This window comes from Salvelinus fontinalis, chromosome 12 (assembly GCF_029448725.1).
Source record: "Salvelinus fontinalis isolate EN_2023a chromosome 12, ASM2944872v1, whole genome shotgun sequence".
NCBI lineage: Eukaryota > Metazoa > Chordata > Actinopteri > Salmoniformes > Salmonidae > Salvelinus > Salvelinus fontinalis.
Genome location: NC_074676.1, coordinates 12,086,801 through 12,105,776, shown reverse-complemented (window position 1 = coordinate 12,105,776; position 18,976 = coordinate 12,086,801). Strand labels below are relative to the sequence as shown.

Genomic DNA, 18,976 nt, shown 5'->3' with positions numbered 1-18,976 from the left:
GCAAAACTCGAGTGTTTTAAGTGGAAACCAATCCAATTGAGAATCTGTGGTATGACTTTAAGATTGCTGTACACCAGCAGAACCTATCCAACTTGAAGGAGCTGGAGCAGTTTTGCCTTGAAGAACAGGCAAAAATCGCAGTGGCTACACGTGCCAAGCTTATAGAGACATACAAAGAGACTTGCAGCTGTAATTGCTGCAAAAGGTGGCTCTACAAAGTATTGACTTTGGTGGGTGAATAGTTATGCACGCTTAAGTTTTTTTGTCTTATTTCTTGTTTGTGTCAAAATAAAAAATATTTTGCATCTTCAAAGTGGTAGGCATGTTGTGTAAATCAAAGGATACAAACCCCCCAAATAAATACATTTTAATTCCAGGTTGTAAGGCAACAAAATAGGAAAAATGCTAAGTGGGGTGAATACTTTCGCAAGCCACTGTACCTCATTTCATTAATGTAGGGCTTAATGCTCCTGAAGTAATCTATTCAAAATCAAATATTCTTCTTTGCCATTATTTAGTTGTGATATGGTTCAGTCAGCCAGATGCCCAGTGCAAACATTAGTTATGTGCAGAACCTCTGTTACTGACTGTATGGTGTAATAACTGCAGTCCACAAATGTACACTTGGTGTAGGCCTATGTAATGGTTTACAGGGAGGTTAGAAGGTACCAAAAAAATAAAAAACTGTACTCTATGGAGACCAATCTACACAGAGCAAAGTTAAATCTTTGTTCAATGCTCATCACTATGACAGTCACACTTACAAGGCAAAGTAGCAGCAACGCACTCCATCTCCGCTGAGTGTAGGCCCCTCTCAGGTGTGGATATTAAATATACATCAATTACCAAACACAGCAGTCATGGATGGATTGACATTAGAGTATGCTATAGGCCATGGGGGACAAACAGCACTGAGATGTACATATCATTAAAACGTGTAGTGAATGTACACACTTCCTTTTCAAGCTGCTCTCTCCTCCCTCACCTTCTCCTCCTCTCTCTAGCAATACACGCTCTGCTCTCATTGCGGGCTTACAGGCCCAGAAGCGCACCACTCATTCACACACACACACACACACAGGTGAATTATTCACAACATCCATTGCATGTTGCTGGGGGCAGGCAGAGACCCACACGACAGGGCACACACAGCCCTCCCTCCCTGTACTCCTCCACATCTCTCCAGCCCGCTCACTGGTTAGGAAACAAACAATGCAGCCACTCAGCCAGAAAGGAACGTGGGAGGGGGCGAGTGTGATGCAGAGAGATTTCATTGGGCCGCAGTGGATGATGCTCGGTCAGTTCACACTGCCTCTGAAGCGGATTTGGTCAACTCCACTATGCTGTTAACTTGCCAGCTATATGACTGGGCCCAAGGCTAGCCTCCTCCTGCTCTCATTTGTTTGGAAGCAAGCAGCACAGCTAAAACAAGGCATCTGCCAACACGCAATTTCTCCTTAGATAAAGTGAGAATGGTTTGCTCAAGTCCATTGTCAAGAATTAAATAGAACTGATCAACTAGCGGTACTCAAATACTGTACTTATTTCTAGGAAAGGGATGTGTCAAAGGGAGGCAGGACTCTTTATCCAGGTAACGCGGTCTAATGCCTAGTACATCAGCCAATTTCCACACATCAAGCGTCTCATTCACCCTTAAACCCTCTGCTGGCCGCTCACACATGAACTCACTCAGTGAGAAGCAATGAGGCTCCCTGTTGGTTTTCCCAGCCAGGCTAGGTGCTGGTTCAGCAGTCCGGCCTGCGCCTCTCTTTTCTCTTGACCGGTGGCGTGTGAGTAATGCTACGGGGATTGCACACGACAGGCTGTCAGAACAAGGAGTGGGCCGAGCGGAAAGCAGGGATCAGGCACTCGTCTCCACATTACCTACACCCTCTGACAGAACGGTCGAAAGGAAATACAGAGGTCCAGCTCTTCCTGTCAGAGCAAAAAGGTCTTTGCCTTTCATAGGGAACAGTCAGACTTGTTCTTTAACCATGGCAATCACATGGGGCACATGGCAGACCTCAGAGAACCCCAGACCACTGCTCCTACAGGGCTGTCACGCCGTCTGTAGTTAGAGCAGGTCAGGCTAGTTAATGGAGGAGTTTGTAATGGTTCCATTTTGTAGATCAAACCATTTCCCACCCTAACGCCAGTGACTGTCAACTAGGTTTGGACCATGTCAACCTCTGTCCTATCATGGTTATATTCTCATAAAACATTGTGATATACCAGTATCACCCCCTATTGGCCAACCCCCTAAAACATATTGGGAATAAAAATTGTAATATACAAAAACTGCTAAAACCAAAGTTGTGCTTTAGTGTGAAATTGCATGCAACAACTAGATGAATCATGACGAAAGATGTTGAATCTGCTCCTTTTATTCTCTATCCCCAACGCACTAGACAACCAGTTCGTATAGCCTTTAGCCGTACCCTCATCCTACTCCTCCTCTGTTCCTCTAGTGATGTAGAGGTTAACCCAGGCACTGTAGCCCCCAGTTGAACTCCTATTCCCTAGGCGCTATCATTTGTTGACTTCTGTAACCGTAAAAGCCTTGGTTTCATGAATGTTAACATCAGAAGCCTCCTCCCTAAGTTTGTTTTATTCACCGCTTTAGCACACTCCGCCAACCCTGATGTCCTAGCCATGTCTGAATCCTGGCTTAGGAAGGCCACCAAAAATCCTGAAATTTCCATCCAACTAAAACATTTTCCACCAGGATAGAACTGCCAAAGGGGGTGGAGTTGCAATCTACTGCAGAGACAGCCTGTAGAGTTGTCATGCTATCCAGGTCTGTGCCCAAACAGTTCGAGCTTCTACTTTTAAAATTCCACCTTTCCAGAAACAAGTCTTACCGTTGCCGCTTGCTATAGACCACCTTCTGCCCTGGACACCATATGTGAATTAATTGGCCCCCGTTTATCTTCAGAGTTTGTACTGTTAGGGGACCTAAACTTGGATATGCTTAACACCCCGGCCATCCTACAATCTAAGCTAGATGCCTTCAATCTCACAAATCATCAAGGAACCTACCAGGTAGAACCCTAAATACGTAAACAGGCACCCTCATAGACATCATCCTGACCAACCTGTCCTCTAAATACACCTCTGCTGTTTTCAACCAGGATCTCAGCGATCACTGCCTCATTGCCTGCGTCCGTAATAGGTCTGCGGTCAAACGACGACCCCTCATCACTGTCAAACGCTCCCTAAAACACTTCAGGGAGAAGGTCTTTCTAATCGACCTGGCCTGGGTATCCTGGAAGGATATTGACCTCATTACGTCAGTAGAGGGTGCCTGGTTATTCTTTAAAAGTGCTTTCCTCACAATCTTAAATAAACATGTCCCATTCAAAAGAAATGTACAACTAAGAACAGATACAGCCCTTGGTTCACTCCATACTTGACTGCCCTTGACAAGCACAAAAACATCCTGTGGCGGACTGCATTAGCATCGAATAGCCCCCGCGATATGCAACTTTTAACTTATGGCTGGGGGCAGTATTGAGTAGCTTGGATAAACAAGGTGCCCAGAGTAAACTGCCTGCTACTCAGGCCCAGAAGCTAAGATATGCATATTATTAGTAGAGTTGGATAGAAAAAAACTCTGAAGTTTCTAAAACTGTTCGAATGAAGTCTGTGTATAACAGAACTCATACGGCAGGAAAAACCTGAGAAAAAATCCAACCAGGAAGTGGGAAATCTGAGGTTTGTAGGTTTGCCTATCCAATACACAGTGTCTATGGGGTCATATTGCACTTCATAAGGCTTCCACTAGATGTCAACTGTCTTTAGAACCTTGTTTCAAGTTTCTACTGTGAAGGATGAGGGAATGAGAGCTGATTGAGTCAGGGGTCTGGCAGAGTGCCACGAGCTCACTCAGGCACGGCCCCGTGAGAGGTATCTGTGTTCCTTTTCGTTTCTAAAGACAAAGGAATTCTCCAGTTGAAACATTATTGAAGATGTATGTTAAAAACATCCTGAAGATTAATTCTATACATCGTTTGACATGTTTCTACGAACTGTAATGGAATTTTTTGACTTCGTCTGGCCTGCGCGTCATGAATTTGGATTTTTGAACTAAACGCGAACAAAAAGGAGGTATTTGAACATAAATGGACTTCATCGAACAAAACAAACATTTATTGTGGAACTGGGATTCCTGGGAGTGCATTCTGATGAAGAACATCAAAGGTAAGTGAATATTTATAATGCTATTTCTGACTTCTGTTGACTCCACAACATGGCGGATACCTGTATGGCTTGTTTTTGTGTCTGGGCGCCGTACTCAGATTATTGCATGGTGTGCTTTTTCCGAAAAGTTTTTGAAATCTGACACAGCAGTTGCATTAACCTGTTTGGGCTGCAGGGGCAGTATTGAATAGCCGGATAAAAAGGTGCCCATTTCAAACGGCCTCGTACTCAATTCTTGCTCGTACAATATGCATATTATTATTACATTTGGATAGAAAACACTCTAGTTTTTAAAACCGTTTGAATTTTATCTGTGAGTAAAACAGAACTCATTTTGCAGCAAACTTCCTGACAGGAAGTGGAAAATCTGAAATCGATGCTCTGTTCTAGGGCCTGCCTATAAATGTCCTTGTTATATATCAGTATACATGCACTTCATACGTCTTCCACTTGATGTCGACAGGCAGTGAGAGAAGAAATGGAGTGTATAACTTGATCTGGGGTCGAATAAAAGCTCTTTGTATGACGTGTCACCAGTTTCCTGTTTTCTGGAGAGCGCGTGAAGGGACCTGGTTTTGCCTTCTGTACAGCTGTCGTTATAGACGACTAATATCTCCGGCTTTGATTTTATTTGATACATGTGACAATATCATCGTAAAGTATGTTTTTTCAATATAGTTTTATTAGATTATTGACATTTTGTCGGGACGTTAGGCGTGTTGCGCTGTGTGCCTTTGTTTAGGAAGGAGAGCTTTGCGCCACTTTGCTAGCTTTCCGTGCTAATTGACTGGAGAAGAGGACATTCTAAATCCAAACAACGATTGTTCTGGACAAAGGACACCTTGTACAACATTCTGATGGAAGATCGTCAAAAGTAGGACCCATTTTATGATGTTATGTCATATATCTGTCGAACATGTGAAATAGTCGTTTGCGCCCAGGTTTTGGGCACGCTCTCGCCATAACGGAAACTGCATATCGTAATGAAGTTATTTTTAGAATTCTAACAGCGATTGCATTAAGAACTAGTGTATCTATCATTTCCTATATAACATGTCTTTTTTAGTTATGTTTATGAATAGTTATTTGGTCAGAATATGTGAGTGTCAGAAAAATATCCGGACGTTGTGTGAAAAAGATACTACGTTAGCACAATGTATAACCACTGATTTCAGCTCTAAATATGCACATTTTCGAACAAAACATAAGTGTATGTATAACCTGATGTTATAGGACTGTCATCTGATGAAGCTTATCAAGGTTAGTCAAAATGGCTTGTGTTTCTGGCTATTGTGGTAAGCTAATATAATGCTATAGTGTTTTCGCTGTAAAACACTTAAGAAATCAGAAATATTGGCTGGAATCACAAGATGCCTGTCTTTCATTTGCTGTACACCATGTATTTTTCAGAAATGTTTTATGATGAGTATAGGTATTTGACGTTGGTGTCTGTAATTACTCTGGCTGCTTCGGTGCCATTTCTGACGGTAGCTGTGATGGTAGCTGCAATGTAAAACTGATTTATAGCTCAAATATGCAAATTTTTCGAAAACATAGAACATGTTATAAGACTGTCATCTGATGAAGTTGTTTCTTGGTTAGTTAGGTTGGTTTTGTGCATGCTACCTGTGCTGTGAAAAATGTCTGTCCTTTTTTGTATTTGGTGGCGAGCTAACATAAATATACGTGGTGTTTTCGCTGTAAAACATTTTATAAACCGGACATGTTGGCTGGATTCACAAGATGTTTATCTTTCAAATGCTGTATTGGACTTGTTAATGTGTGAAAGTTAAATATTTCTAAAAAATATATTTTGAATTTCGCGCCCTGCACTTGAGCTGGCTGTTGTCATAAGCGTACCGACCTCGGGCTTGCAGCCAGAAGAAGTTAAGGAGAAGTTTATCTATAATTCCATGCATAACAATTGTATCTTTTAACAAAGTTTATTATGAGTTTTCTGTAAATTGATGTGGCTCTCTGCAAAATCACTGGATGTTTTGGAGGCAAAACATAACTGAAAATAACACGCCAAAGTAAACTAAGATTTCTGGATATAAATATGAATTTTATCAAACAAAACATACATGTATTGTGTAACATGAAGTCCTATGAGTGTCATCTGATGAAGATCAAAGGTTAGTGATTAATTTTCTCTATTTCTGCTTTTTGTGACTCCTCTCTTTGGCTGGAAAAATGGCTGTGTTCTTCTGTGACTAGGTACTGACCTAACATAATCAGATGGTGTGCTTTCGTCGTAAAGCATTTTTTTTTTTTTTTTTTTAAATCGGACACCGTGGCTGGATTTGGAACAAGTGTATCTTTAAAATGGTGTCAAATACTTGTATGTTTGAGGAATTTTAATTATGAGATATGTTGTTTGAATTTGGCGCCCTGCAATTTCACTGGCTGCTGTCAAGTCGATCCTGTTAACGGGATCTCAGCCGTAAGAATTAAGGGAAGTTAGGAACCAATATACACAGGCAGTTTGGAAAAGCTTGCCTTTGCTTTCCTAACAGAAATTTGCATCCTGTAACACAATCTCCAAGTTTGTGTTACGAAAAAAAGTTCTGGGACAACGTAAAGTCCATGGAGAATAAGAGCACCTCCTCCCAGCTGCCCACTGCACTGAGGCTAGGAAACACTGTCACCACCGATAAATTTACGATAATCGAGAATTTCATTAAGCATTTTTCTACGGCTGGCAATGCTTTCCACCTGGCTACCCCGGGCAACATCTCTGCACCCCCACAGCAACTTGCCCAAGCCCCCCATTACTCCTTCACCCAAATCCAGATAGCTGATGTTCTGAAAGAGCTGCAAAATCTGGACCCCTACAAATCAGCCGGGCTAGACAATCTGGACCCTCTCTAAAATTATTCGCAGCAATTGTTGCAACCCCTAGTACAAGTCTGTTCAACCTCTCATATCATCGGAGATCCCTAAAGATTGGAAAGCGGCCACGGTCATCCCCCTCTTCAAAGGGGGACACACTCCAGGCCCAAACTGTTACAGAACGATATCTATCCTACCCTGCCTTCGAAAGCCAAGTTAACAAACAGATCACCAACCATTTCAAATCCCACCATACCTTCTCCGCTATGCAATTTGGTTTCCGAGCTGGTCATGGGTGCACCTCAGCCACACTCAAGGTCCTAAACGATATCATAACCGCCATCAATAAAAGACAATACTGTGCAGCCGTATTCATCAACCTGGCCAAGGCTTTTGACTCTCAATCACCCCATTCTTATCAGAAGACTCAAAAGCCTTGGTTTCTCAATTGACTGCCTCGCCTGGTTCACCAACTACTTCTCAGATAGAGATCAGTGTGTAAAATCGGAGGGCCTGTTGTCCGGACCTCTGGCAGTCTACGGGGGTGCCACAGGGTTCAATTCTCTGGCCGACTCTTTTCTCTGTATACATCAATGATGTCGCTCTTGCTGTGGGTGATTCTTTGATCCACCTCTATGCAGACGACACCATTCTGTATACTTCTGGCCCTTCTTTTGACACTTAAACATCCAGACTAGCTTCAATGCCATACAACACTCCATCCGTGGCCTCCAACTGGTTTTAAATGCAAGTAAATCTAAATGCATGCTCGTCAACCGATCGCTGCCTGCACACACCCGCCCGTCTAGCATCACTACTCTGGATGGTTCTGACTTAGAATATGTGGAGAACTACAAATACCTAGGTGTCTGGTAAACTCTCCTTCCAGACATTAAGCATCTCCAATCCAAAATGAAATCTAGAAATCGGCTTCCTATTTCACAACAAAGCATCCTTCACTCATGCTGCCAAACATACCCTGGTAAAGCTGACTATCCTACCGATCCTTGACAACAGCGATGTCATTTACAAAATAGCTTCCAACACTCTACTCAGCGAATTGGATGCAGTCTATCACAGTGCCATCCGTTTTGTCACCAAAGCCCCATATACTACCCATTACTGCGACCTGTATGCTCTTGTTTGCTGGCCCTCGCTTCATATTCATCACCAAACCCACTGGCTCCAGGTCATCTATAAGTTTTTGCTAGGTAAAGCCCGGCCTTAGCTCACTGGTCACCATAGCAGCACCAACCCGTAGCACGCGCTCCAGCATGTATATTTCACTGGTCATCCCCAAAGCCAACTCCTGCTTTGGCTGCATTTCCTTCCAGTTCTCTGCTGCCAACAACTGGAACGAATTGCAAAAATCTTATACAGTTGAAGTCGGAAGTTTACATACACTTAGGTTGGAGTCATTAAAACTAGTTTTCAACCACTCCACAAATTTCTTGTTAACAAACTACAGTTTTGGCAAGTTGGTTAGGACATCACTTTGTGCATGACAAGTAATTTTTCCAACAATTGTTAACAGACAGATTAATTCACTTATAATCCACTGTATCACAATTCCAGTGGGTCAGAAGTATACATACACTAAGTTGACTGTGCCTTTAAACAGCTTGGAAAATTCCAGAAAATGATGTCATAGCTTTAGAAGCTTCTGATAGGCTAATTGACATTTGAGTCAATTGGAGGTGTACCTGTGGATGTATTTCAAGGCCTACCTTCAAACTCAGTGCCTCTTTGCTTGACATCATGGGAAAATCAAAAGAAATCAGCCAAGACCCCAGAAAAAATATTGTAGACCTCCACAAGTCTGGATCATCCTTGGGAGCAATTTCCAAATGCCTGAAGGTACCACGTTCATCTGTACAAACAATAGTATGCAAGTATAAACACCATGGGACCACGCAGCCGTCATACCGCTCAGAAAGGAGACACGTTCTGTCTCCTAGAGATGAACATACTATGGTGCAAAAAGGGCAAATCAATCCCAGAACAACAGCAAAGGACCTGGTGAAGATGCTGGAGGAAACAGGTACAAAAGTATCTATATCCACAGTAATATTAGATCTATATCGAGATAACCTGAAAGGCCACTCAGCAAGTTAAAAGCCACTGCTCCAAAATCACCATAAAAAAGCCAGACTATGGTTTGCAACTGCACATGGGGACAAAGATTGTACTTTTTGGAGAAATGTCCTATAACTGTTTGGCCATAATGACCATCGTCATGTTTGGAGGGAAAAGGGGGAAGCTTGCACTTCACAAAATACACTACTCAAAAAAATAAAGGGAACACTTAAACAACAATGTAACTCCAAGTCAATCACACTTCTGTGAAATCAAACTGTCCAATTAGGAAGCAACACTGATTGACAATAAATTTCACATGCTGTTGTGCAAATTGAATAGACAAAAGGTGGAAATTATAGGCAATTAGCAAGACACCCCCAATAAAGGAGTGGTTCTGCAGGTGGTGACCACAGACCACCTCTCAGTTCCTATGCTTCCTGGCTGATGTTTTGGCCACTTTTGAATGCTGGCGGTGCTTTCACTCTAGTGGTAGCATGAGACGGAGTCTACAACCCACACAAGTGGCTCAGGTAGTGCAGCTCATCCAGGATGGCACATCAATGCGAGCTGTGGCAAGAAGTTTTGCTGTGTCTGTCAGCGTAGTGTCCAGAGCATGGAGGCGCTACCAGGAGACAGGCCAGTACATCAGGAGACGTGGAGGAGGCCGTAGGAGGGCACCAACCCAGCAGCAGGACCGCTACCTCCGCCTTTGTACAAGGAGGAGCAGGTGGAGCACTGCCAGAGCCCTGCAAAATGACCTCCAGCAGGCCACAAATGTGCATGTGTCTGCTCAAACGGTCAGAAACAGACTCCATGAGGGTCCGACGTCCACAGGTGGGGGTTGTGCTTACAGCCCAACACCGTGCAGGACGTTTGGCATTTGCCAGAGAACACCAAGATTGGCAAATTCGCCACTGGCGCCCTGTGCTCTTCACAGATGAAAGCAGGTTCACACTGAGCATGTGACAGAGTCTGGAGACGCTGTGTAGAACGTTCTGCTGCCTGCAACATCCTCCAGCATGACCGATTTGGCGATCAGTCATGGTGTGGGGTGGCATTTCTTTGGGGGCCGCACAGCCTTCCATGTGCTCGCCAGAGGTAGCCTGACTGCCATTAGGTAACGAGAGGAGATCCTCAGACCCCTTGTGAGACCATATGCTGGTGCGGTTGGCCCTGGGTTCCTCCTAATGCAAGACAATGCTAGACCTCATGTGGCTGGAGTGTGTCAGCAGTTCCTGCAAGAGGAAGGCATTGATGCTATGGACTGGCCCGCCCGTTCACCAGACCTGAATCCAATTGAGCACATCTGGGACATCATGTCTCGCTCCATCCACCAACGCCACGTTGCACCACAGACTGTCCAGGAGTTGGCGGATGCTTTAGTCCAGGTCTGGGAGGAGATCCCTCAGGAGACCATCCGCCACCTCATCAGGAGCATGCCCAGGCGTTGTAGGGAGGTCATACAGGCACGTGGAGGCCACACACTACTGAACCTCACTTTGACTTGTTTTAAGGACATTACATCAAAGTTGGATCAGCCTGTAGTGTGGCTTTCCACTTTAATTTTGAGTGTGACTCCAAATCCAGACCTCCATGGGTTGATAAATTTGATTTCCATTGATCATTTTTGTGTGATTTTGTTGTCAGCACATTCAACGATGTAAAGAAAAAAGTATTTAATAAGAATATTTCATTAATTCGGATCTAGGATGTGTTATTTTAGTGTAATGGCTTGAGGACAACAAAGTCAAGGTATTGGAGTGGCCATCACAAAGCCCTGGCCTCAATCCTATAGAAAATGTGTCGGCAGAACTGAAAAAGTGTGTGCAAGCAAGGAGGCCTACAAACATGACTCAGTTACACCAGCTCTGTCAGGAGGAATGGGCCAAAATTCGCTCAAATTATTGTGGGAAGCTTGTGGAAGGCTACCCAAAACATTTGACCCAAGTTAAACAATGTAAACGCAATAGACTCAATTATTATTTGGTAGCATGTAAACTTCTGACCCACTGGGAAAGTGATGAAAGAAATAAAAGCTGAAATAATTCATTCTCTACTATTATTCTGACATTATACATTCTTAAAATAAAGTGACGATCCTAACTGACCAAAGACAGGTTATTTTTACTAGGATTAAATGTAAGGAATTGTTAAAAACTGGAGTTTAAATGTATTTGGCTAAGGTATATAAACTTCCGACTTCAACTGTATTTAGATTTTTCTATTGTGTTATTGACTGTACGTTTGTTTATCCCATGTGTAACTCTGTTGTGTTGTTTCTGTCGCACTGCTTTGCTTTATCTTGGCCAGGTCGCAGTTGTAAATGAGAACTTGTTCTCAACTGGCCTACCTGGTTAAATAAATAAAATTGAAAATAAATAAATAAATGTTGTTGAAAGCCTGGGCAGAAGCTAAGTGCTGGCAAATATTTTCTAAAACGATTTTCTGGTGGAGATCCAGCATGGATCGCTCACATGGAGAAAATTGACAGTCAACTGACAAGGAACAGGCCTTACTGTAATGAGTTAGGTTATAAAAACCAAGGCTGGATAGAAGCGAAGTCTACCATCTTCAGAAATTGATAATAATTGCTTTGCCTCATCCTCCTCTCTTAATAGGCTATTGTTTATCATCTCTAATTAAGCTGTGATTGAGACCAGCCTATAAGACTCCGACTTCCATTCTTGCTCTTTTTGAAAGTGGCAACTTCAGGACAATAGTGCCTTCTTAGGCTATTAGAATATTTGGGAAATAGGTTTCTGTTTATAAAACTTTAAATTTGTCTTAAAGCTTTTATAATAGACCTAAGATGAGGATAGGTTATTGGCCATTTGGTTTTCAACCTCACATGGACGGATTTTCCTGCCCCTCACGTATTATTTCTTTCTTAATAAGCTTAAACTTGTCAAATCGATTTTTCTATATTGATATGGTTTCTTCTCTCATGATTAGTCCCCTGGCCCTATTACGTTTTTAGGCTATTCAAACAACTCTGTTCAATGCATTCATTGTTTGATCGGGAGAAAAAGCATGCATGCATAAATCGATGAAAGCGTAGCCTAGCCCAAAGTAATATTGAATGGAGAAGGGAATATTGCCTAGGTTTTTGAAAACAACTAAACAGAATATAGTTAAGGAGTGTCCATTACAAAAACAAATAGGAAAAGGCAGATTACTCTGAATGTTTTTAATTTGATATATTTCACCTTTAGTTAACCAGGTAGGCTAGTTGAGAACAAGTTCTCATTTGCAACTGCGACCTGGCAAAGATAAAGCAAAGCAGTTCGACACATACAGTTACACATGGAATAAACAAACATACATACAATCAATAATACAGTAGAAAAATCTATATACAGCATGTGCAAATGAGGTAGGATTCGGAATGTCCCTTGTGTGCTGCCCTACTCCATTCTTTACTGCATGTTGCCAATCATCGTTGATAGATGATACCGTTGTAATATCGACCAACCCTACTGTCAACATTACTAGATTCTGTTCTGTCTCCACATAACTAGGGTAGAGATACCAACATTCTTGGAAGTGGTGCCAACACAAGCTGCCCATCCATTCTGTAAAGGCATGGTAGGACTCCAGGAAGCTTCGATTGACACATGCGTGCTGACCATGTTTGTGTGAGCTCCCAGAATTAGGACAAGAAAAGACTAACAGTCCACTAGCTCAACCCAGGCAGAATACAGAACAGCCTCTGTACTAAAGCTACTGGGCAGGTTTTCAAGCCAGAGACCAAGACAGCAATTACATATTTCTAATGAGAGCCAATGAAAAGGGGGATGGGCACTGGCAGGCAATCTGTATAGATGTTGTCTGCACCCCAATTATTTACCGAAGTGGGCACTCGTACACGCTCTCGCATTGGTATAAACAAAAATGCTTACACCAATTTTAAATACATGGTGGAGAGTGTGCTAGTGGTGGAGAATTAGGAACGGGAAGCAGCCCATCCATAAATCCTGATTTAGTGTGAGTGGTAAGGGGGTGCAGCCTGTCCCTTACCTCCTCGAGCAGTGGACAGTAGCTGGGAGGGGGGAAGGAGGCCCAGGTAGTTGAGAACAATGTACTTAGTCTCATAGTGGAAACCCTCAGGCACAGAGGTGGAGCACAAGGCAGCCATTGAAGAGATGCAGGGTCCGACTCTCAGGCACATGCAGTCAAATGTGGAAAAATATCAAACTTCTGAAAGTAGAAAGAAAAGCACACTGGTTATTACAGTCAATGTGTCTAGTAAGAGCATATATGGGTTTAAGGTCAGAAACAAAGTAGGAAATCTACAAATAAAGCACTGTGCACATTTCATCCAGTTATGAGGCACAAAAACACATGGTCAAAACTACTTTTTGGATTGCATGTCTGGGGATGACACCAGAAGCAGAGACAAAGACTGAGGCACCAACAACTCAACATCTGTTCATTAATAACAGCATAGCCTGGCCACTATCTCATCATACCATTCATATCATGGTGCGACTGCAATGATGCACTGCAACTACAAACTCGAGGCAATTTTTTGCATGAATGATAGCTACATTTTCAGTAGACAGTGTATCCAAACACAAAGCACCTTTCACAACACACATTGGGTATGAACCATCAAGTAGTTACAGTATTTAGTCAACATTTGAGTACTGTTCGATACCCGCGATAATCGTTAGCTAATTCAGCTAGCTATAGCTAGTGTACTACTCACTACACAATGTCAGCCTACACTGAGCGTACTAACCTAAAAAAGCAGGGTCCGTTAAATATCAATATGGCACTACAATTGAAGAGAAAGTTCATTATCGTAAAGACACACTATCTTTGACTGACACACGACTTACTCGTTTCCAGAGGCAAATGCAGTCCTGACAAAGGCACGTGTTGAGCAACAAAACTTTAAACACGTTCCACACACTAGTACCGGTAGTAGCAAAACAGTTATGGATGTCACCAGGGTATGTCGAGTTTTTTTTAATCTCGGTCCTTTCCAACAAAAACTTGCCCCGCACGTCTCTAATTTAGGGGCTGTGTAGCCATCATGAGGATAACATGCGCCTCGGTTTGGGAGAGGTCAAAGGGCGTTTTCATTTATTTAAATTAGCTGATTAATTTATTAATTGCATAAACACACTCATGGTATACAACAAAATGCTCATATGCTTGTTGTATTTATAATATGTAAAAAAAAAAAAAAAAAAAAAAGGATTATCCACCCTGTTATCATCAAATTATCATCAAATTATTACTCAATTAAATTAGCTACTGTATATGGTCAAGTGTATTTTGATGTTCTAGCGCCTGAGCAAAGTAAAGTTCAATTAAATTGTGCACATTTCTTTAAAAAACTCCAATACAGTAGATATGAATATTGTACTTTACAGAAAGAAAAATTAAAACATTTAATAAAATGATTCCACGCAGACCAAAAATGAGAGTTGTCACTAGGGTTGCCAGGTCAACGCTTTTTGGGACCAATCAAAACTGCCAAGGCCTGAAAACTAGCCCACCATTTTTTTTCGCAGCAAGAGAGGAGTTGCCACATTTATCCAATAGGTGTATAATGACAATGTAAAAACGACTGGTAAAATTGCTTTACCTTTTTCTCTGCATTTCTCTCTTTGTTATTGGTCCATCAAATCAAAAGATGTAATCTGAACTATAGAAAGGATTGATAGTGAATGATGAAGACATGTTTTTTTTCTTCCAGAAATGAAATCATAATCAAAGTTCTTGACACAAACCTACTACCATACCACGTTCAAATGCACGTAAATATTTTGCCTTGTCCATTCACCCTCTGAATGACACAATCCATGTTTCAATTGTGTAATGGTTTAAAAATCATTATTTAACCTGTCTCCACCCCTTCACCTACACTGATTGAAGTCGATTTAACAAGTGACATCAATAAGGGATCATAGCTTTCAACTGGATTCACCTGGTCAGTCTATGTCATGGATGTTTTGCACACTCAATGTACATTTATATGATGGTGTGTATAGAGATTATGGATAGTATATCAATAGAAAAGGTGTGTACAGCAGTATTAAATATAGGATGAGCCTTGACTAGAATACAGTATATACCTATGAAGTGGGTAAAACATTATGTAAACATTATTAAAGTGACCAGTCTTCAATGACTATGTACAGTGAATTCGGAAAGTATTCAGACCCCTTGACTTTTTCCCCATTTTGTTACATTTCAGCCTTATTCTAAAATTGATTAAATCGTTTTTTTCCATCACAATGCCCCACAATGACAAAGCAAAAACAGGTTTTTATACATTTTTGCAAATGTATAAAAGATAAAAAACTGAAATATGACATTTACATAATTATTCAGAAGCAATACTCAGTACTTTGTTGAAGCACCTTTGGCAGCGATTACAGCCTAGAGTCTTCTTTGGTATGACGCTACAAGCTTAGCACACCTGTATTTGGGGAGTTTGTCCCAATCTTCTTTGCAGATCCTCTCAAGCTCTGTCAGTTTGGATGGGGAGCGTCGCTGCACAGCTATTGTCAGGTCTATTCAGAGATGTTCGTTCCGGGCTCTGGCTGGGCCACTCAAGGACCTTCAGAGACCTGTCCCGAAGCCACTCCTGCGTTGTCTTGGCTGTGTGCTTAAGGTCATTGTCCTGTTGGAAGGTGAACATTCGCCCCAGTCTGAGGTTCTGAGTGCTATGGATCAGGTTTTCATCAAGGATCTCTCTGTACTTTGCTCCGTTCATCTTTCCCTCGATCCTGACTAGTCTCCCAGTCCCTGCCGCTGAAAAACATCCCCACAGCATGATGCTGCCACCACCATGCTACACTGTAGTTATGGTGCCAGGTTTCTTCCAGACATGACACTTGGCATTCAGGCCAAAGAGTTCAATCTTGATTCTCATGGTCTGAGAGTCTTTAGGTGCCTTTTGGAAAACTCCAAGCAGGATTTCATGTGCCTTTTACTGAGGATTGGCTTCCATCTGGCCAATCTACCATAAAGGCCTGATCGGTGGTGCTGCAGACATGGTTGTTCTTCTGGAAGTTTCTCCCATCTCCACAGAGGAACCCTAGAGCTCTGTCAGAGTAACTATCGGGTTCTTGGTCACCTCCCTGACCAAGGCCCTTCTCTGACCAAGGCCCTTCTTGCTCAGTTTGGCTGGGCGGCCAGCACTAGGAAGAGTCGTGGTGGTTCCAAACTTCTTCCATTTAAGAATGAAAGAGGCCACTGTGTAATTGGGGACATTCAATGCTGCAGAAATACTGTGATACCCTTCCCCAGATCTGTGCCTCGACACAATCCTTTCTCGGAGCTCTACGGACAATTCCTTCGATCTCATGGATTGTTTTTTTCTCTGACGTGCACGGTCAACTGTGGGACCTTTTAATATAGACAGGTGTTTACCTTTCCAAATCATGTCCAATCAATTGAATTTACCACAGGTGGACTCCAATCAAGTTGTAGAAACATCTCAAGGATGATCAATGGAAACAGGATGTATCTGAGCTCAATTTCGAGTCTCATAGCAAAGGGTCTGAATACTTATGTAAATAAGGTATTTCTATTTGTTACTTTTAATACATTTGCAAAAATAGTTTTTGCTTTGTCATTTTTTTTGTGTGTAGATTGATGAGGATTGTTTTATTCAATAAATTTTTTTTTGTGTGTAGATTGATGAGGATTGTTTTATTCAATACATTTTAGAAGAAGGCTGTAATGTAACAAAACGTGAAAAATGTCAAGGGGTAGTGTAGCATGTGACAACAGCAGGATCGTATCAAGGATAGCATCCCAAATGAATACATAAATACCACTTGAAGCTTGATGATGAGTTGATCATTCGAGTCAGCTGTGTAGTGCAGAGGCAAAAATAAAAATGTGCACCCCTTTGAGACACCAGGACTGAGAACCACTGCTCTTCATTGGGACCACTTCATCAGCAGACAGGCTTTCACAGCTCTCTGTATCTGAGGACATAAAATATCACAAGAAACCGGCTTCATTACACTCATATTAGACATCACTGAATATTATGTTGCTATCATCTCTGTCCTCAGTTTCTCTTTCTTGGGAGTGGAACTACACAAAAGTACCTGCCCTATCCAGAATAACCTACTCTCTCCCTTCTTAGAGAGCTGGAGCTGCTATCCTTTCACCCTCTTCCATGGCTGTTAGCTAGCTACCTACAAATGCATTTGGAGTTGTGTTTTTAATGGCTGTTAGCTAGCTAGCTACAAATGCATTTGGTATTGTGTTTTTAATTTAGAATGATAAATACATCAATATAGCTAGCAAAGAGATATTTAATTCACTTAGCTATCAATAAAGTATGTAAAGTTGGCTATCTAGCTACGTTAGCAGCTCATTTTGTTTGCCTGAACTGTAGCTAGCTAGCTAGCTAATGATACATTGTTTTTTTTACATTTTCAAAATGTATTTACTTACTTGAATAGGTTCCCTCGGCCATGTGGATGATTGGAGAAAGGGCAACAAAGTCTGTTTGTCACCAAAGTGGTTTAGAGCATATTACTATTTACCTGTGAATAAATTCATTAAACAGAGAATGGATTAAACTATTTACCCATTCAATAACCAGACCTTCATGCAAACTTGCTATGCTGTATTTTTGACGCACAATCGAACGTGCTGCCGCTATATGCTGCCAGCACACCCACAAGCGAGCCACTTTGGGCTGCCGGAGCGGCACGATGCAGTTAGCGGCGTACTGATGTACACGAGCCTGAAGGAGTGTTCAATTATGAGTGTGCTATCTTACGAGTGTGAATATACATTAAAGTTTGCATATTTCTGCCTAGAAGTGCTTTACATGCCAGACTTACATCCTGTGTTCTTATACATATTCTGGTCCTGGTGCTGATTCATTGTGTGTACTCTCTAGGCCATAGTCCTAGCCGGTGGGTGGATTGGGGGATACTGGTGACTCTTATTGTAATTTATTGGTCTTGTAATAAACACTGGCACTTTTGTTAACTCTGTCAGTTATTTGTGTTTAACTTGTACAGTTCACATATACTTCAGAAGGGCAGGTAGCCTAAATACACGCACGCACACACAGTCAAAGAGTTTCAGCTTGCAGGCAGACACTGGAATACATTTCAGCGACAGTGAGGGCAGTGAGGGCTTTACATAGGTAATTTGTTGTGCGTTTTTGTGAGACTAGAAAAAATGCCTGGAATGTAAAATAACGTTATTAACCGGTTCCCTAGCTTTTAAAATAATGGTTCTATTCCGGAATAGTATGCACTTCGGGATGGTGCTGAAAAAAGTTAGTCTTGAGCCTAGCAGACTCAACTCTGCGATGGAGTTGAGCGGCGATTGGAGCTCTGTCATGTGTAAATGTGGGATAATCTTTGGGTGCTGAAATCAGTCGTTTTTGATAACTTATGTGATGTCAGAGCTCCAGTTGCCCACACTAGTTGCCACTCAACTCCATCGTACATTGTGGAGTTGAGTTTAATCACCGATCTCAAGCCCTGTACATAGCAAGCTAGCTAGCTAACATTGTCCAGAAAGTTGAAGTCCCGAGAGAGGGAGTGGCACGTAGTGGCACAGAGGTGAAGACAGAGAGAAACCGATTTGTTCCATTAGTCAATTTATAATAGTAGTGATTAATTTAATAGTAGAATACAACTCCCTCAATGTACTGGACCCATGATGGGTCTCCTCTTTCCTTTCTATCTTCCTCCAGAGGGATGGATGACTGATTTTCATACTTTCATATTTTAGAGCAATATGACTTGTAGTAACACCATTTCACAATGTTTTCTGAAAGAAACATATGTCTTAACCATTTACTATCGATCACTTATATAGTTCAGATTAAATCATTTGGTGTGATGAACCAATAACAAAGGGAGTA

The 18,976-nt window shown here is 41.9% G+C and overlaps 1 protein-coding gene across 2 annotated transcripts in view; it reads right to left on the bottom strand.

Moving 5' to 3' along the window:
- LOC129866812 (bcl-2-like protein 13) overlaps nucleotides 1–14,176 on the bottom strand; it is a 42,159-nt gene extending 27,983 nt beyond the window's left edge. The window contains exons 1-2 of one of the 2 annotated variants that reach the window (XM_055939727.1): nucleotides 13,953–14,176; nucleotides 13,129–13,308 (exon numbers count right to left, since the gene is read on the bottom strand). In XM_055939727.1, the coding sequence (XP_055795702.1) occupies nucleotides 13,129–13,279 (151 nt within the window). In that variant the 5' untranslated portion in view covers nucleotides 13,280–13,308; nucleotides 13,953–14,176. Of the gene's footprint in view, nucleotides 1–13,128; nucleotides 13,309–13,952 lie in introns of those variants that run through there. The other variant, XM_055939728.1, reaches the window with a different exon arrangement.
- Between the last annotated feature and the right edge of the window lie 4,800 nt (nucleotides 14,177–18,976).